Consider the following 18719-nt stretch of genomic DNA (forward strand, 5'->3'; position numbering starts at 1 on the left):
CCGCACAGAAATAACGAATCCTTGAAGTTTTTGGTCAAATGTGGAGAGTAATGTTTTCGAGCGTTTGTATGTATGTAGTATGTATGTCTCGTTCTTCGGTACGGTCTATACACCAAAGGGGATTTTTTAACCGGCTGCGGAAGGTAATGTGTTTCAAGTGTATAAAAAAGTATAAAAATATAAATAAATTTAAAAAGGAAGCACTAGCGCACGTCATTAAAAATAATGAAATTTAATTAAAGTAACTCATTATATATTTACGAGTATAAGCACGCTTACTGAAGTTATTTGTATTTGTAGTAGTTATTTGTGTAAAATAGAATAAAATAAAATAAAAATATTTTAGCAGGTTTGCGGTGAAAATATTTTATGTTGGTACAGAACTCCATGCGTAAGTGCGACTCACACTTGACTCTTTTTACTTTATCTATTAGCCTTTAATGGATAATTTTAATTTAGGCCAAATAATATTAAATTTAATTTCTTAAGTATTAGAAGTCTGAAATTAAGATTTTATTCTTTAATGGTCTGTATATATGTAACTTTTTAATACCTGTGTTTTTAATACCTGTATTCACAAATAAGGAGGTTTGATTTGATTTTTCTCCTACTATCCATAAGATTCCAGTTATCACACCTAACACCGTAACGACCAGCAAATGTCGTAACACAGTGTGTTACGCTAACTAGACCGATCACACAGATGTGACTTTCTCAGAAATGACATAATAGTGGAAATACTTGGTGATAAGGCGCCACGCAAAAGCGACGTAGGGCGCGAACAATGTTTATGTATTAGGATTTGAAAGTGATAGAACTCTTTGTTACTCGACACTAATGGCACCATTAGCAAATCTATTTCTTGGCGATAAGGCCAAGCAGAACCGACATCGGGCGCGGATAAAACTCGTATCTTTTAGTTTCAACAGAATTTGAAGGTTGTACTCCGTTTGTTCTTGTACTCCGGCGGCACCACCGCCTTACCTATTTCTGCCTAATAACAGCAGTGTTAAGCGCTGAGTTCTGATTTTGTAGGGTGTGGTAAGGGAGACATACTTTTCTGGGGCATTCCAACTCAGACCTTAGGGGTTGCATCTGTGGTCTATTACAGATGTCCATGGGTGGCAGTAGCCACTTACCATCAGGTAGACTTCATGCTTATCTAATAAAAATTATGACTAAATAATAAATAAATATAGTTATATTAAATATATGTCTACTTTTGTAGCTTATGAAATATATATTAAGTTTCTATTCTAATTTTTTAATTGCAAATTTTGTATATCTATAAAAACAAATTTGGTAAAGACCACATTTAAATGTAGACCATTTGTAACTTACGCAGTTCAAATATATTGTTTCACTTTTCCATACACGGAAATATCGAAAGTTTCGGCTTTGTTACAAAATTTACAAATAAGTATGGTTTGTTGATACCTGTACAACCGTCAAAGAGAAGCGATAGGCGATCAAAGATGTCGCTTTCTTCAAGACATTGTCCCTCCGCTGGGCACGAGTTTCAGACTTAGAGGGGTTAGCACTTTGACAAAATTCAAAATCTTTACATAATTTTGATAACGCACATAACTTAAAGAAATCAGATGACTGGAATTCGACATTAGATTAGCCGCTTGATTAGCCGCTTTTCACACCCCTGACTACAATTATTATTATCAATTACTATTACTATCAATTTTACTATCAGTACTAATTAAGATTACTACTTTATGAATTAATTTAATTATATTTAATTTAATTTTAACTGCTCTCTATTATTTTAATCACATTTTACTTGCGTATAGTACGCTATACGCAAGTAAAAAAATAATACGTTACACACTCCGTAGTTACACGCTAAGAGTACGACACTCCCAAAAACTTTCCCTACATATGCGCCGCCTACGGAACCATTATTGAAATTTGGTGCTTCTGAACTTACAGCATTGTTTCTGATTGCTTGAGACAACATTGAAATAACACTGATTTTTATCGTTTGCTTGTTATACTATTGTTTACGTAGTGTGGTAAGGAAAAACAGAATCTGAATGAAAGTTACCGATATAGGTCTCAAAATTAACTAGCTGTAGGTACCCTTAGTATAAGTTTTTACGTTTAAAAAAAAATGACTGTTTTTGTATTTGTTTACGTATTTCCGATCAGTTTTGATACAGTGCGCAGCGGCGCTGACTGGAAAGGTATGGGCAAATTTTTTATCGTAAAAACTTATACTAAGTGTACTGATGGTAAGTGGCATCTGAGCTTGATTACAGATGTCCATGGGCGGCAGTGGCCGCTTACCATCAGGTGGACTGCATGCTCGTCTGCTACTCCTATATTATAAAAAACGCAAGACTAAAATTCATACCACTATAAAATTGATAAAATACAATAATATAAAAGGCCATTATTTTATATAATAAAGTTTACCCCATAATTAACTTAATGTTAAAAGTTAAGTATAAGTTAGTACAGTCGGAAACTGAATAGATCATTAGAGTTAAGTGCGAGCAAGCGGCCGGAACTACTGAGATGTCAATGCTCGAATGATTCCGTGGATAGTGTGTGGTGCAAGTCATAAGATGTAGCTATAAATACAATCCTTACTAATATTATAAATCCGAAAGTAACTCTGTCTGTCTGTCTGGTTGTCTTTTCTTCACGCCTAAACCACTGAACCGATTTCAATGAAATTTGGTACAAAGATAGTGTAAAACCCGAGAAAGGACATAGGATAGTTTTTATCCCGGAAATCCCACGGGAACTAGGGATGGCGATCTAAGATCGATTAATCGGAGAATCGATCCTTTGGACCAAAAAGTTGATTATTTTAATCGATATTAGTAAGGATTGAATCGTAAACTATGCATTTGATCAAGTGATGATCTTTAGCAAAGTTGTTGTCCATGAGCCCACGAAGGTTTCAGAGTTGGTACGGCCAATTTTCGCCAGATGGCGCCACTGTCATTCCAATGAAGGTACGGATTTTCAGTTTTATGTATGTTAGTATGAATATTATTTTCTTTTAAACGCGGGCGAAGCCGCGGGCAAAAACTAGTATATACATATGGTAGAAATATATTCAAATTATTTAATTATAGTATTACTAGCTGACCCGGCAAACGTTGTGTTGCCATATAAACAAAAAAATGTTAAGGGACAACCCTTATCACTTAGGGGTATAAAAAATAGATAGTAGCCTATTCTCAGACCTACTGAATATGCGTATAAAATTTGGTAATCGGTAAAGCCGTTTCGGAGGGGAACGGTAACTAACATTGTGACACGAGAATTGTATATATAAGATATACATACATACAAACGTTATACCTACAGGAATGTCACAAGGCCACGTGAGAAAAGCTGACATAACCTGATTGGAGTTTAATTGCGCTAAAGCCTGCGACCGGAAGATGTCAACGGTCGGATGGATAGTTGTTCAAGTTATGGGAGATTATAAGTTAACTCTGCTACTCGTATATAGTAACTAATATTATAAACTAGTTTTTGCCCGCGGCGTCACCCGCGTTTAAAAGAATAGAATGACATATGATTATATGTCATGATATGAAAATAATCGATTTTTTAGGTCCAAAAGATCGAATCTCAGATTAATCGATCTTAGATCGCCATTCCCAGTTCCCGTGGGATTTCCGGGATAAAATCTATCCTATGTCCTTTCTCGGGTCTCAGACTATCTTTGTACAAAATTTAATTAAAATCGGTTCAGTGGTTTAGGCGTGAACAAGAGACAACCAGACAGACAGACAGAGTTACTTTCGGATTTATAATATTAGTAAGGATTCGAATGTGACTTTGTTTGTTTCTTCGTTGAGTCTACTTAATTCGTTGGTTAACTGTAACCTATGGTTATGAAATGTCTACAAATGTTGTCAGGAGTTCTTCAAAGGATATACTCGTAGGGTATCTTATATGCAAAAAAAGTACAGTTTCCGAGGGATAGATAGACTACTTTGAGTGCGAGCAAAGCCGCGGGTAAAAGCTATTTTTTTCCAGCTTTCCAAAGGCTATTTAGCTACAAATAGAACAAGTAATGTAATAACTTATTATAAGTTGGTCAAAATGTCACTTGTTAAACAGTGAAGGAAAACATCGTGAGGAAACCTGTATACCTGAGAGATTTATAAAAAAAAAATCTCAAAGGTATGTGAAGTCTACCAATACGCACTTGTCCAGCGTGGTGGACTATGTCCTAATCCTTCTCATTATGAGAGGAGACCCGTGCCCAGCAGTGGGACAGTAATGGGTTGTTGATGATGATGATGATGAAGTTGGTCAAAATCAATTACTTTTCAAAATTCTACTCCTGAGAACAATTCTCTTCGCTACCGCTTATGGCTTGTACCGTATAACCTCTACCTTCGCAATACGTAATATATGGTAATGAAATCCCCTTTCTCTACGCTCGCTACCGCTCATGCCTCAGGCGCGGTCCCAGGGGGTGGAGTCATAGGAGTTATGACCCCAAAACCGGCGAGTCCGACTGGAACTTGGTCAAAAAATTTGTCTTTTTTTATAATATAGGAGTAGCAGACGAGCATACAGTCCACCTGATGGTAAGTGGCTACTGCCGCCCATGGACATCTGTAATCAACCCCAGATAATTAGATATTCCCACCTGAGGTCGGCCACAGATGCGCTGCTACCACTGAAGACTAAGCTGGAACGCCTCGTAAAGGCTTTCTCCCTTACCACACCCTTCAAACCGGAACACACCAGCGCCTAATACTGCTGTTATTAGGTAGAAATAGGTGTGGCGATGGTGCCGCCAGAGGCGAACCACAAAGGGTTCTACCATCTTCAAATTGTCTAATGTAACCAAATTTCCCCTGAATTTCTTATTTCATTACATTTCTTATTTACATCAAAATTTCTTATTGCGGTTGCGTCTTTCGTGCCTTGTACCACATAACCGCTGCCATAATCGCTCGTTGGCGCGTGGTTTCCGCCAGGCCTTCCGATCGCCTTTCACTCTTACGCTTCGTGGCCTTCGTAGTGTTAAGGCAATATTGCCGACCTAACATTGCTCGGGTATATTGCCTACAATATGCCTACATACAATAGTTACTGACAATATGATGGATTTGTTTTGACAAAATTATGGCAATTACTTTTCGACAATATGATAGACATTCGATATTATATTGGCAAGATTTTCATAACTGTAGATAGCCATTGACAATATTATAGGATATTCTTTTTTGTCAAATATTATGGCAACTAGTTTTGGAAATATTACAGGCAGTTTATTAGTCGTAATGTTATGACAATTAATCTATACTAATATTATAAAGAGGAAAACTTTGTTTGTTTGTTTGATTGTAATGAATAGGCTCAAAAACTACTGGACCGATTTTAAAAATTCTTTCACCATTGGAAAGCTACATTATCCACGAGTAACATAGGCTATATTTTATATGAAATATATTTGATGAAAAGATTTTGAGGCGGTACAAAGTTTGCCGGGTCAACTAGTCTTTGATATTATTGTCGATGATATTATGGCAAATTATTTATGATGATAATTATTAAAGTTTTAGTAGTACTATGTCAACTAATTTTTGGCAATATTACAATAAATTATGTTCATATTATGAAGACTACTTAAAAAAATCGTAAAAAGAAAAACGAGCATGCAGTCCACATGAGTGGTACTGCCATGGACATTTTTTTTTATAATATAGGAGTAGCAGACGAGCATGCAGTCTACCTGATGGTAAGTGGCTATTGCCGCCCATGGACATCTGTATTCAACCCCAGATAGGATTAGATATTCCTACCTAAGGTCAGTCACAGATGCTCCGCTACTAAAAAAAAAACAGTGATAGCCTAGTGGTTAAGAAGCCCGGCCTCTCGATGAAGGGGTTCAAGGTTCAAATCCCAGGCAAGCACCTCTGATTTTTTAAATTAATGAGCATATAAGAAATTAATTATCACTTGTTTAAACGGAGAAGGAAACCTGCAAACCTGGGAGATTAATGATGAGAATATAGCGGCGCTTAACACTGCTGTTATCTACATATATATAACTCAAAGGTGACTGACTGACATAGTGATCTATCAACGCACAGCCCAAACCACTGGACGGATCGGGCTGAAATTTGGCATGCAGGTAGATGTTATGACGTAGGCATCCGCTAAGAAAGGATTTTGATCAATTCTACCCCCAAGAGGATAAAATAGGGGATGAAAATATTACTTCGTAACGCGAGCAAAGCCGCGGGTAAAAGCTCGTAAGATATAAATCAGTAGTTTAGATATCGATTTGTGTTTTGTTGTGTTGGTTATGCCTACCGTGTCGATATGGTATGACACGATGGCAAATGTGACAATATGGTATCGAATGACGTTATGGTATACCAAGCTTAATAACGATGCGTTACAAATATCACTCGTAACTAATGTATGGAAAGTGAGTTTAAGTTACATGTGACATTGACATTCATTGCTCCATCGAATTTTACACGCCGATCTGTTTAGTATGCATGCAATTCGTGGACATACGAATGACGTGAATGGACATCAGTACCCTTAGTACGAGTTTTAACGTTTTTACAAATATGACTGTTTTTTTTTTGTATTTGCCCATACATGTCCAATCAACGCCCCTAGCAGATTGTATCAGAACTGATTGCAAATGTATGGGAAATACGTAAACAAATACAAAAACTGTCATTATTGTAAAAACGTAAAGATTCAGACTAAGGGTACTGTTTAGTATGCGTGCAATTCATGGACATCATACGAATGACGTGAATGGACGTCAGATGTATCATTCGTGTAACTAATAATGATAATGATGACGCTTTCTATAACCATAGCTTTATGGTGAAGGAAAATACTTAACGCTTCATCATCATCAACCTATTTCTGTCCCACTGAAGGGCACGGGCACTCTCAGAGTGAGAAGGATTAGGCTATAGTTCACCGCGCTGGCGAAGTACGTATTGGCGGACTATACATATCTTTGAAAACTTTATTTTTAGGTTTCTCAGGTATGCAGGTTTCCTCACGAAGTTTTCCTTCACGTTTAAGCAAGTGAAAATTAATTTCTAATACGCACATAACTTTGAAAAATCAGAGGTGCGTCTAGGATTTGAACCTCGGACCCCTCAATCAAGAGGCCGAGATTCTTAACCATTAGGTTATCACTGTATTATAGTCTGAGACCCGAGAAAGGACATAGGATAGTTTTTATCCCGGAAATCCCACGGGAACTACGGATGGCGATCTAAGACCGATTAATCAGATAATCGACCTTTTGGACCAAAAAAATCGATTATTTTAATCGATATTAGTAAGGATTGAATCATAAACTTTCCATTTGATCAAGTGATGATCTTTAGCAAAGTCGTACGTTATAAGTATATGCTGTTTTAATACAGATTGGTTTAGGACACAATGCATTACTGTCTTAAACAAATAAGACGTGTCATTCGCCTAATAATGATAATGATGACGCTTTCTACATTCACAACTCTATGGTTAAGAAAATACTTTAAACGCTTACATATAAGCCACTAGCTGACCCGGCAAACTTTGTACCGCCTCAAAATCTATTTATCAAATATATTTCATATAAAATATAGCCTATGTTACTCGTGGATAATGTAGCTTTCGAATGGTGAAAGAATTTTCAAAATAGGTCCAGTAGTTTTTGAGCCTATTCATTACAACCAAACAAACATACAAAGTTTTCCTCTTTATAATATTAGTGTAGATAACATTTTAAATGTAATTTTTTTTAATATATGAGTGGTAGACGAGTGTACCGGACTGGCACTCCCGTCTACCACTCATATACTGCTGTCCTTGGACATCTGTAATCAACCCCAAATGAGATTATATTCTACCTGACGCCGGCCACAGATGCGCCGCTACCCCTGAAGCTAAACTAGAACGTCTCCGAAAAGTATGTCTCCCTTACCACACTTCAAACCAGAACACAACAGGGCTTAACACTGCTGTTATAACAGAAATAGGTGTGGCGGTAGTGCCGCCGGAGTCGAACCACAAAAGATTCTACCACCTTCAAAACTGAGAGGTAATGAATGCATAACATTGGATAAGGTATTTACATAGAGCGATAACTATTAGCAAACCCGGATTCAAAATTGAGATCAGTGCAATACCATATCCATTAAAACCACATGAATCATCGAGTTCCGTTAGCTCTTGCATAATGCGGTTCTTGCCAACAGATTTGGAAAATCCATAAGCGGTTTGAGAGGATTATAGGTGTTATTACCACACAATAAAGGCTATTATGGCATAACGATAATGACAATGTCATAAGAAAGGACGTTATGCAAATGTGCACTATTCTGATGTGGAATTGTTTGGTAAAATTTTGAAATTGATTTTGACATTGATGCGGTCGGGTTACAAAATTTTTAGTTTTGGGGCATACTACGCGAGACATTTAAAAGCGGAGAAATGAGGTATGACCCAATCTCATGTGAAGAGAGGAGGTCGTGGTAAATATTGCGTATTTTTCCGCAAATAATTTTAAGAAGACAAAAAGTCCGTGCCTGGATTCGAACCTCGGCCTCGACTGAGAGGGCGAGTTTCAATCACCGATTTTTAATATTAACCATAGCATCGCCTAAAATTATTAATTTACTTAACAAGTGGTGAAATCAAAAGAGAACATACTACAATAATAATACATTACTAGCTGACCCATATTTAAATGTTATGGGTGAACAACCCTTATCACTTAGGGCTATGAAAAATAGATAGTAGCCGATTCTCAGACCTACTGAGTATGCATATAAAATTTGGTGAAAATCGGTAAAGCCGCTTTGGAGGAGTAGGGTAACTAACATTGTGACACGAGAATTTTATATATAAGATAAGAAATTTAAATACATAAATTAATAAAACAATCAAAACATATTATTTTTAATAACTATTATGAAAAAGAAGACAAACCCACTGAGTTTCTTACTGGATTTTCTCAGTTGAGGTTGCGTTCCGATCCGGTAGTAGTTTAAGAAAAAAAGTGCCGTCGTTGGCCTATACAAAAGTAAATATATTTCATATCATTTCATTTCATGTATTTGATATTAGGAAAAAATTTGGTAAAATTTATTAAAATAACCGTTCGTTAAAAGTGGTTAAATAAATAATGTTAAACAAAACAAACATATTGGTTAAAAATCGTAGGCGTATTTGTAACGATTCCATTCAAAACGTTTAGCAGCGTTTTCACTCTGCAATTTTATTGGCAATTCTACCTTAATGACAACACTTAACCGTATTAATTATGGGCATAATGTTGCCATAACCATAAAGTCTTGCTTGAATCATAAAAACCTAGTCGTGTGCACTAATTTATTTAAATTGAAGGCAGTGATAGCCTAGTGGTTAAGAAAGCCTCGCGATCGAGGGGTCCGAGGTTCAAATCCCGCACCTCTGATTTTTCAAAGTTATGAGCGTATTAGAAATTAATTATCACTTGCTAAACGGTGAAGGAAAACATCGTGAGGAAACCTGCATACCTGAGAGATTTATAAAAAAAAATGTCGAAGGTATGTGAAGTCTACCAATTACTTGACCAGCGCGGTGGACTATGGCCTGATCTAATGGCCTGACTCTGATAGGAGACCCGTGCCCAGCAGTGGGACAGTAATGGGTTGATGATGATTTAAATTAATTATTATTCGTCCAAAGCTGCTTATATTATAATAGGAGTAGGTCAGAAGCATGCAGTCCACCTGATGGTGGCTACTGCTGCTCATGGACTAAGTATAATCAATCCGGTATAAGGTTCTTGTTTCAGATAGCTAACCTACACGTCGCCATCCCTAAGGAATAAGTTGGAAATCTCGGAAAAGTATGTCTCCCTTACCACACTTCAAACCAGAATACAGCAGCGCTACACTGCTGTTATAACAAAAGGTGGTAGAAGTGAACCCTTTGTGGTTCGACTGCGGCGGTACCACCGCCACACCTATTTCTACCTAATAACAGCAGTGTTAGGCGCTGCTGTGTTCCGGTTTGAAGGGTGTGGTAAGGGAGACGCCTTTTCTGAGGCGTTCCAGCTTAGTCCTCAGGGGTAGCGGCGCATCTGTGGCCGACCTCAGGTAGGAATATCTAATCCTATCTGGGGTTATTACAGATGTCCATGGGCGGCAGTAGCCACTTACCATCAGGTGGACTGCATGCTCGTCTGCTCCACTTACATTATAAAATAAAAATACAGACATAGGTGTGGCGGTGGAGCCGCCAGAGTCTAACCAAAGGATTCTACCACCTTCAAAGTTCAGACGTATGTGTAGTAACATAGTAGTTAAATAGACGTATAATACTGGACTGCATTTCAGTATTAGGAGTCCATTTTGCTCTTACTTAAGTTACAACGAACAACACATTGAAAACGAGGTACTCGACTGTTGCGTAACAGCTTTCACTCACACGCACACATGCGTACTTCAATTGGGACCTTTGTTTAAGAGGAGATGGTATGCAAATATTTTGAAATTGGGTTATTTAGACCTAAAAATATTGAAATATCTTGAAAGATATATCAGTATTTAGAACGATATATCAATATTTTAAGATATCGATATTGTTTGACCGGGGAGGTATCACCGCCAAACCTATTTCTACCATTTTTTTTTATAATATAGGAGTAGCAGACGAGCATGCAGTCCACCTGATGGTAAGTGTTTACTGCCGCCCATGGACATCTGTAATCAATGCCAGATAGGATTAGATATTCCTACCTGAGGTCGGCCACAGATGCGCCGCTACCCCCGAGGACTAAGCTGGAACGCCTCGTAAAAGTATGTCTTCCTTACCACATCCTTCAAACCAGAACACAGCAGCCCTTAACGGTGTTGTTATAAGGCAGAAATAGGTGTGGCGGTGGTGCCGCCGGAGTCGAACCACAAATGTTTCTACCACCTACAAATAACCTAATAACAGCATTGTTAAGCGCTGCTTTTGTTAGGCAGAAATATGCCGCTTAAACTATTTTTTTTTATTCCCGTAAATTCCTGGATTTGTCCAATTCAGTCAGGACCGGGATTCCAGGATCCTGGGGTTGAAACCTCTACTTGTATCTGATTATTTTCAATGTATATAATACGTAGTGTTATATTTAACTTATTTTCCTTACTTATATTATAAATCTGAAGATAACTCTGTCTGTCTGTCTGTCTGTCTGGTTGTCTCTTCTTCACGCCTAAACCACTAAACCGATTTGAATGAAATTTTGTACAAAGATAGTCTGAGACCCGAGAAAGGACATAGGATAGTTTTTATCCCGGAAATCCCACGGGAACTAGGGATGGTGATCTAAGATAGATTAATCGGAGAATCGATCTTTTGGACAAAAAATCGATTATTTTAATCGATATTAGTATGAATTGAATCGTAAACTATGCTTTTGATCAAGTGATGATCGTTAGCAAAGTTGTTGTCCATGAGCCCACGAAGGTTTCAGAGTTGGTACGACCAATTTTCGCCAGATGGCGCCACTGTCATTCCAATGAAAGTACGAATTTTCAGTTTTATGTATGTTAGTATGTCATATTATTTTATTTAGAACGCGGGCGAAGCCGCGGGCAGAAACTAGTAATATCATAAATTCTATTTACTTGCTGCAAATGATAATATCGTCATATAATGAAAACTGGAAACAACGCTATATATAACATTATGTACACAAATTAACAGTAACCATGTACACATAAATTTGTATGTATATTGTATAAAAATAATAGAAGATAAATAAAAATAGTATATTACTTACCTGCATTTAAACCAAAAATATATGTTAAAAAGACGCACACTGTATATATTTTAATATTTGTATATATTTATTACCATCAGGTGGACTGCATGCTGTCTGCTAAACCTATAATATTTTAAAAAAATCTTAACATCAGTTGTTTGTTCCTTCAGAACTCACGAGTTATATACAGTATGCGCCTTTTTATAAAAAAGTTTTAGTAAAGTTAGTATAATAAAATAAAAATATAAATACAAATAAAAATGAACCATAAATAAAATAGATTGTGAGGAAGCAAGACATAGTTAGAATAGAGCGAGAAAGAGATAAAATATAGATACATAATTACAATGGCTATATACAGTTATACCTGATGACGTCACTGGATAAACCTGGAATTTCTACAAACTTCTAGATCTTTCTAGAACATTCTACCTATGTCTTGCCGCACGATCACATGAGCTCTGTTAGTTGCCGATGTTACTGCCTTACACACCGTGGTGTAACGAATGGAAAGGAATCTATACTAATATTATAAAGAGGAAAACTTTGTTTGTTTGGTTGTAATGAATAGGCTCCAAAACTACTGGACTGTTTTTAAAAATTCTTTCACCATTCGAAAGATACATTATCCACGAGTAACATATCCTATATTTTATATGATATATATTTGATAAATAGATTTTAAGGCGGTTCAAAGTTTGCCGGGTCAGCTAGTAATTTATAAATAGATAAATAAGTTAATTTAAATTTGGCTACGAAAAACTAATTAAAAGGCTATATTTTGTAGAAAAAGCTTCATAAATTTCGACGCATTAATGGCTTGAATGGAAAATAATATATTACGAGTAACAAAACTAACCAAAAGTTGACATTTTTAAATATTAAAATTGAAATTATTAAAAAAAATGAATGATCTTTAGAATTCGGTATCCTTCATGATATAAAATTAAATATTTTTAAAGAAACGCCGATTTGAAATAATTAAAAAATAACCATAAGTTGAAAAAACAACGAAATTGTGTCATTATTGACTTCTTCATTAATTTGATTGTAATGGAAAAAATACCAAAAACTTACAAAACAAAAAAATAACACCATAAAATCACTATATTTTTATATTAACTATCTTAAATCTCTGATAAAAGAGCCTACCAAAACAAACAAATCGTTTAACAGGTGATTAAGGCTTCCTTTCCAATGTTACACAACGGTTAAATCTTTCAAATCCACTTACTGTCGTCATTTATAACAGGGCCATAGTTCAGTTCATTCGTATATTCAATACTGTTCGAGTCTTGCACTCCGAGAATCCCGGCTTTGGCTACTCTGTGGCAACATCCTTTGAGGAGGCCTCCACAAGAACCTTCGAGAAGGCCTCCAACCATCCAGCAATAGAAGAAGAACTCACACGTGCCACTTTGGGCACAGAATTCCTCGCTGTGTCTATCTTTTACATCTTCGATTTTATCTAATTCATTATCTATATGTAATAGTTTGCCTTTCCGTTTCTTTGTACTCACATCTGGCACTTTCGTATCTGTATTTGTACTTATTTCTTTTAAAATCTCGCTGATTCTAGTCATTTGCGCGTCTGAAATCGGCTTGAACGCTGGCAACACTGTCGTGTTCGTATCGTCGAATCGTTTTATGTATGGCAACACTGTGTTTGTTTGAATAAACATCGGTTTTAGCAACTTCGGTGATATTTTTCTTCTTTTCTTGTAAAGAGCTCGATGTGGATCGTTGGCATCTGTTTAAAAAATAATGGGTTTAATTAATTAATTGGTTTATGGATGGGTTAATTGGTTTTATTAGATATATTAATGGGTTTATGTAAATGAGGTTAATGAGTGATGATAGTTGTTAAATATATACAGTTTATGATCGGATCGTTTATGTACACATGTAAAAATATTAAAATAGTAAGAAAAAAAAAAATTGCCGTCACGGGACGCCTGGCAGATGTGAAACATCGACATTATTTTGTAAAAGTAATATGCAGAAAAGAACATATTGTGATAGGAACTAAATATGTCATAATGATAAAATAAAATATTACGATTTTTTTCCAGATAACGATGACTATTTATTGAATTCGATTGCGCATGGCGACGCGTCGCCACACCGTATACACTACTGCATATATATACCATCGTATGCATCGTAGGCATGCGTCGCCACGCCAGAAATCGGTTTTACGTGCGGCTATAGATGTTTCACATCAAAATAAATTATAGAAGGTCACGTCTGATAAACTATCCTTTGTAGCAGCGATAGTAAGTTTCTTTTTTATAATATAAGAGTAGCAGACGAGCATGCAGTCCACCTGATGGTAAGTGGCTACTGCCGCCCATGGACATCTGTAATCAACCCCAGATAGGATTAGATATTCCTACCTGAGGTAGGCCACAGATATGCTGCTACCCCTGAGGACTAAGCTGGAACGCCTCGGAAAAGTCTGTCTCCTTTACCACACCCTTCAAACCGGAACACAGCAGCGCTTAACACTGCTGTTATTAGGTAGAAATAAGTGTGGCGGTGGTGCCGCCGGAGTTGAACCACAAAGGGTTCTACCACCTAAAATGTTTGTGGCATTTAGTTTATCAAACTTGGTAGTCTTCAGCATATGTATAAAAACCCGTTAATAATAATCAATCCTAATTTATTGCCCACATACGGTCGAAATTAGATTTTTTTAGTAATAATTACTAACGGATGTAAGAAAAATATCAAATTGTTGCACTTACATAATGTAATAAATAGGATTTGCCTTTAAGTGGCCGCTATGGTTTCAACTATTTTAATACTCTGGTTTAATTAGCTCTAGTTCTGGCCATCAAGTTCCTAACACAGTAACTCTACTGCTGTCATACAATCACACAGTTTATATAATACTAGCTCACCTGGCAAACTTTGTACCCCCTCAAAATCTATTTATCAAATATATTTCATATAAAATATAGCCTATGTTACTCGTGGATGTAGCTTTCAAATGGTGAAAGAATTTTTAAAATCGGTCCAGTAGTTTTTGAGCCTATTCATTACAATCAATCAAACAAACAAAGGTTTCCTCTTTATAATATTAGTATATTCTTTAATGTAGAGTTATTTTTAATGTAGAGACGACAAAGTTGGAATTTGAACCTCTTCGAACCACGAAGCTCTACCTTGATGTAGAGTACAAGAGAACCGGAAAAGTTAAATATTAATAAGTAACGGTAGACATCCCAATTACCGATAACGCCTACCGTTAAACGAATTGTGTAACCAACTGGTTATTATCGAGTGATAAGTGGACAGTAGAGTCGGCAAAAAAGTTGGGTTTTTTATAAAACTAACTCTTTATTAACGTATATATTTTTATTTTTGACATTTACACACTGAAATGTTTTAACTATAATAAATTAAAGTAATATAAAAAAATAATGAAATAATATAACTTTATTTTAAATTAAATATAAAAAGCTACATCTAAATTGCTGTCCCTGGGATGAGTTCCCAGAATGCTGGCAACATTCCCTCGTTGGATAGTCCCTAATTCGCTGTCCGAGGTATGTGCCAGCTCTCTGGTCATTCGTTGACTCTATCAACCGTTTGGACAGATGCTTAAAAAATAATCTAGCATTGGAATCCCACGGCTCCAATGTTTCAACACCAAATGGCAGAATTATGTAGCCTTTAATAAGATCTGCATATCTCTGCAACTTGAGAATTTCAGCGTCTTTACTCTTTATTAATTATATAATAAATAAAAATAAATGTTTGTCTGTATGTCATTTGTAGAATCTTAAACTATGCATTTGATCATGATGATCTTCAGCAAAGTTGTTGTGCATGAGCCCACTATGGTTTCTGAATTAAAAAAAAAATCAAAACCTACACTCATAGCCCCACAGTAGGATTCGTGGGTGCCCCCTGTTTCGTGGGTGCTATGGACATATACAGAGACAAATACACAAACACCCTGACCCAGAAACAGAAATCTAAATTAATCATTTAGATATCTGTCTGGCCGGGGATCGAACCCGGGACCCTCTGCGCGTCAGAGCGGTATGGTGACTGCTCCGCCACGCGGGTCGTCGGTACGCGGGTGAGTTGGTATATTTCAAAATAGTGGTATATTTTCAAATGAGAGCGAAATAAAATTTAACAAGCGCAATCTAAAACTTTATTCATTTTACAGAGGGGACAATGAAAGAAAAATGCTTCTAAATTTTATAACAAGAAACATGGGACATTAATAAAATGAATTTGCCTATAAGTAATAAACAACAATGAACAAACGGCATTAATGAAATAAAAGTGCCTTTTATAATAAGGTACTAATAATAAAAAAACTAAATTGTCTATCACTTATACAGCAAGGAAAAAAAATAACAAAAACATACAACCGACTTCTATGTCACTAAAAAGTAAAAAATAATTCAAATTCTAAACGTTGGTTTAGTACATAATTCTATTTTTTTTTTAAATTCAAAATAGGTTCTATACAGTGTCTTTTTGAATGTCAATACAACTACCACTTCACAAGGTTTCGCTATGGACAAGAATAAATTGGAACATCGAAAGTTACATTGAAACGTATGTTTTTGCGCACCGTACCACACTTTCACGTTACGGTAGAGTCGCGTAATATTACACAATTACATAGTTTTGTATTGTACGAAACCGTATCGTTGTATTGTCACTGTTTACCGCTAGTAGCTAGATGTTATAATAATTATTTGCGACTTTCTAATGTTGGAATTGAAATGCTTGAATGTAAATTTGATTGCCTGTCTCTTCTAGGTTTCCCTGTTATGTTGGGGTCCTATAATTGGGGGACTGGAGTATACTTTACTTCACAGCTTAACACTTGGGGAAGAAAGGTCCTTCAGTGGCATTACGTTTACACTAGAAAGTCGCCATATTTTTTTTTATAATATAGGAGTAGCAAACGAGCATGCAGTCCACCTGATGGTAAATGGCTACTGCCGGCCATGGACATCTGTAATCAACCTCAGATAGGATTGGATATTCCTACCTGAAGTCGACCACAGATGCGCCGCCACCCCTGAGGACTAAGCTGGAATGCCTCGAAAAAGTCTGTCTCCCTTACCACACCCTTTAAACCGGAACACAGCAGCGCCTAACACTGCTGTTATTGTTATTGTGTTTGTTATTGTTATAGGTGTGGCGGTGGTGCCGCCGGAGTCGAACCACAAAAGGTTCTACCACCTTCAGTACATGTCTTACTTCCACTTCCCTTCCCTTCCACTTCAAACTGGAAAATAGGATTTCACAGCTGCCAAGAGTTAGAAATAGATGTGCCTATGATGACGCTGATGAATGATTCTAGCCCAAAATTATTTACTTCTTAACTTCAATTGTATATGTTAATTTTATTGAATTCTATTCTATTGTCCCACTGATTAGCTAGCATTATTAGATACCTATTATCTCTGAATTCAATTTTAGGCTATTGTTTTCAATGTCAGTTAAGTATTAGTACATTTCACAAAGATTTTTATAGCAAAAAAGGTATTTATAGGACTTACAGGCACGTAAGTTTCGAGATGTTTTCTTAACATAACAAAAACAAAGGCCGTGGTCAGCTGATATTAAAAAAAATGTGAAAGACATGTCCCACAGATTTATCGTCGCATCGGGTGACTAGAGGGAGGGCTGGCTATTTCGCACAAAAAATTAGCCTCGCTATACAGCGAGGTAACGCTGCCAGTGTTTTGGGCACTATGCCACAAGAAAGGGTTTAGGACGACGTTTTTATTTTATAAGTTTAATTTTGTGTTTTTTATTTTTTAATTTAAAATTGTAGATTATGTTTAAGTACTTTAATTATTTATCTTTTCTGTTGTAAATAAACATTATCTTATTGTTCTAAAAAAAAGAACAAAGGTGCCTGGGATTTGTACCCTGAACTCGCAACGTAACATACCAATCAGAGCTTCTATTCTAAAAAACAAGATAAATTAACCAGTTATTTTAACTGCTGTGTTAAACGCTTACCCACATTTATAAGGTTATAAAATTTGTAATCAATTATCTTTATTGTTTCCGTTATTGAAATTGTTGTGTAAGTAGGTGAGAGATTTGAAGTAGGAAATGGTATATGGTCAATGGCCTACAAAGGTAATGCCCATAGGCTTAATTTATTCGCTACAGTACTACGTGTTACAAAATTTTTGACTTTTAGAGCTTATCGCAGCGCAGCCAGGGCCGGATTTAAGGGAGGGCAACCGGGACGGCAGCCCCGGGGCCTCCACAAAAGAGGGGCCCCCACAATAGAGACGTAGGTTTTTTTTTAATTCCGACTAGTAAACATTACTAAAAATATATATATATCTTTTCCTTTGATATTTTTTCGCTATTTTACCTTTATCTACAGTACTTTGTACAAACGTGAATACTAGAAGAATCTACCTGCGTTTGACAATAAAATATTTATTGAAAAACTCCAGCCAACGGCCAGGGGGCCTCCACTCCTTTGTTGCCAAGGCCTCTAGACCTCTAAATCCAGCCCTGAGCGCAGCGGTTATCATACCGGTCTGAAGCGGGTTCCGGGTTCAATCCCCGACCAGACTGATGATATCTGACTGATGAATTTAGATTTCTTTTCTGGGTGTGTGTCATTTGTATCCACAGGCACAAGTTTTAAAGGTAGTAGAACCCTTTGTGGTTCGACTCCGGCGGCACCACCGCCACAACTATTTCTACCTAATAACAGCAGTGTTAGGCGTTGCTGTGTTTCGTTTTGAAGGGTGTGGTAAGGGAGACAGACTCTTCCGAGGCGTTCCAGCTTTGTCCTTAGGGGTGGCGGCGCATCTATGGCGGACCTTAGGTAGGAATATCTAATCCTATCTGGGGTTGATTACAGATGTCCATGGGCGGCAGTAGCCACTTACCATCAGGTGGACTGCATGCTCGTCTGCTACTCTTATATTATATATAAAAAAGGCTC

At 36.7% G+C, this 18719-nt stretch overlaps 1 protein-coding gene across 4 annotated transcripts in view; it reads right to left on the reverse strand.

Annotated features, from left to right (window-relative positions):
* Nucleotides 1-18719, reverse strand: part of LOC140748600 (serine protease 33) — a 51184-nt gene that overhangs the window by 16179 nt on the left and 16286 nt on the right. For 2 of the 4 annotated variants that reach the window (XM_073081437.1, XM_073081436.1), the window contains exon 2: nt 12996-13511. The exons of the other annotated variants lie outside the window; for them this stretch is intronic. In XM_073081437.1, coding sequence (XP_072937538.1) covers nt 12996-13511 — 516 coding nt within the window. The remainder of the gene's footprint in view (nt 1-12995; nt 13512-18719) is intronic. 4 annotated transcript variants of the gene reach the window in all.

This window comes from Epargyreus clarus, unplaced genomic scaffold (assembly GCF_041222505.1).
Source record: "Epargyreus clarus isolate Ecla_fem2 unplaced genomic scaffold, WU_Ecla_fem_2.2 ptg000016l, whole genome shotgun sequence".
Lineage (NCBI taxonomy): Eukaryota > Metazoa > Arthropoda > Insecta > Lepidoptera > Hesperiidae > Epargyreus > Epargyreus clarus.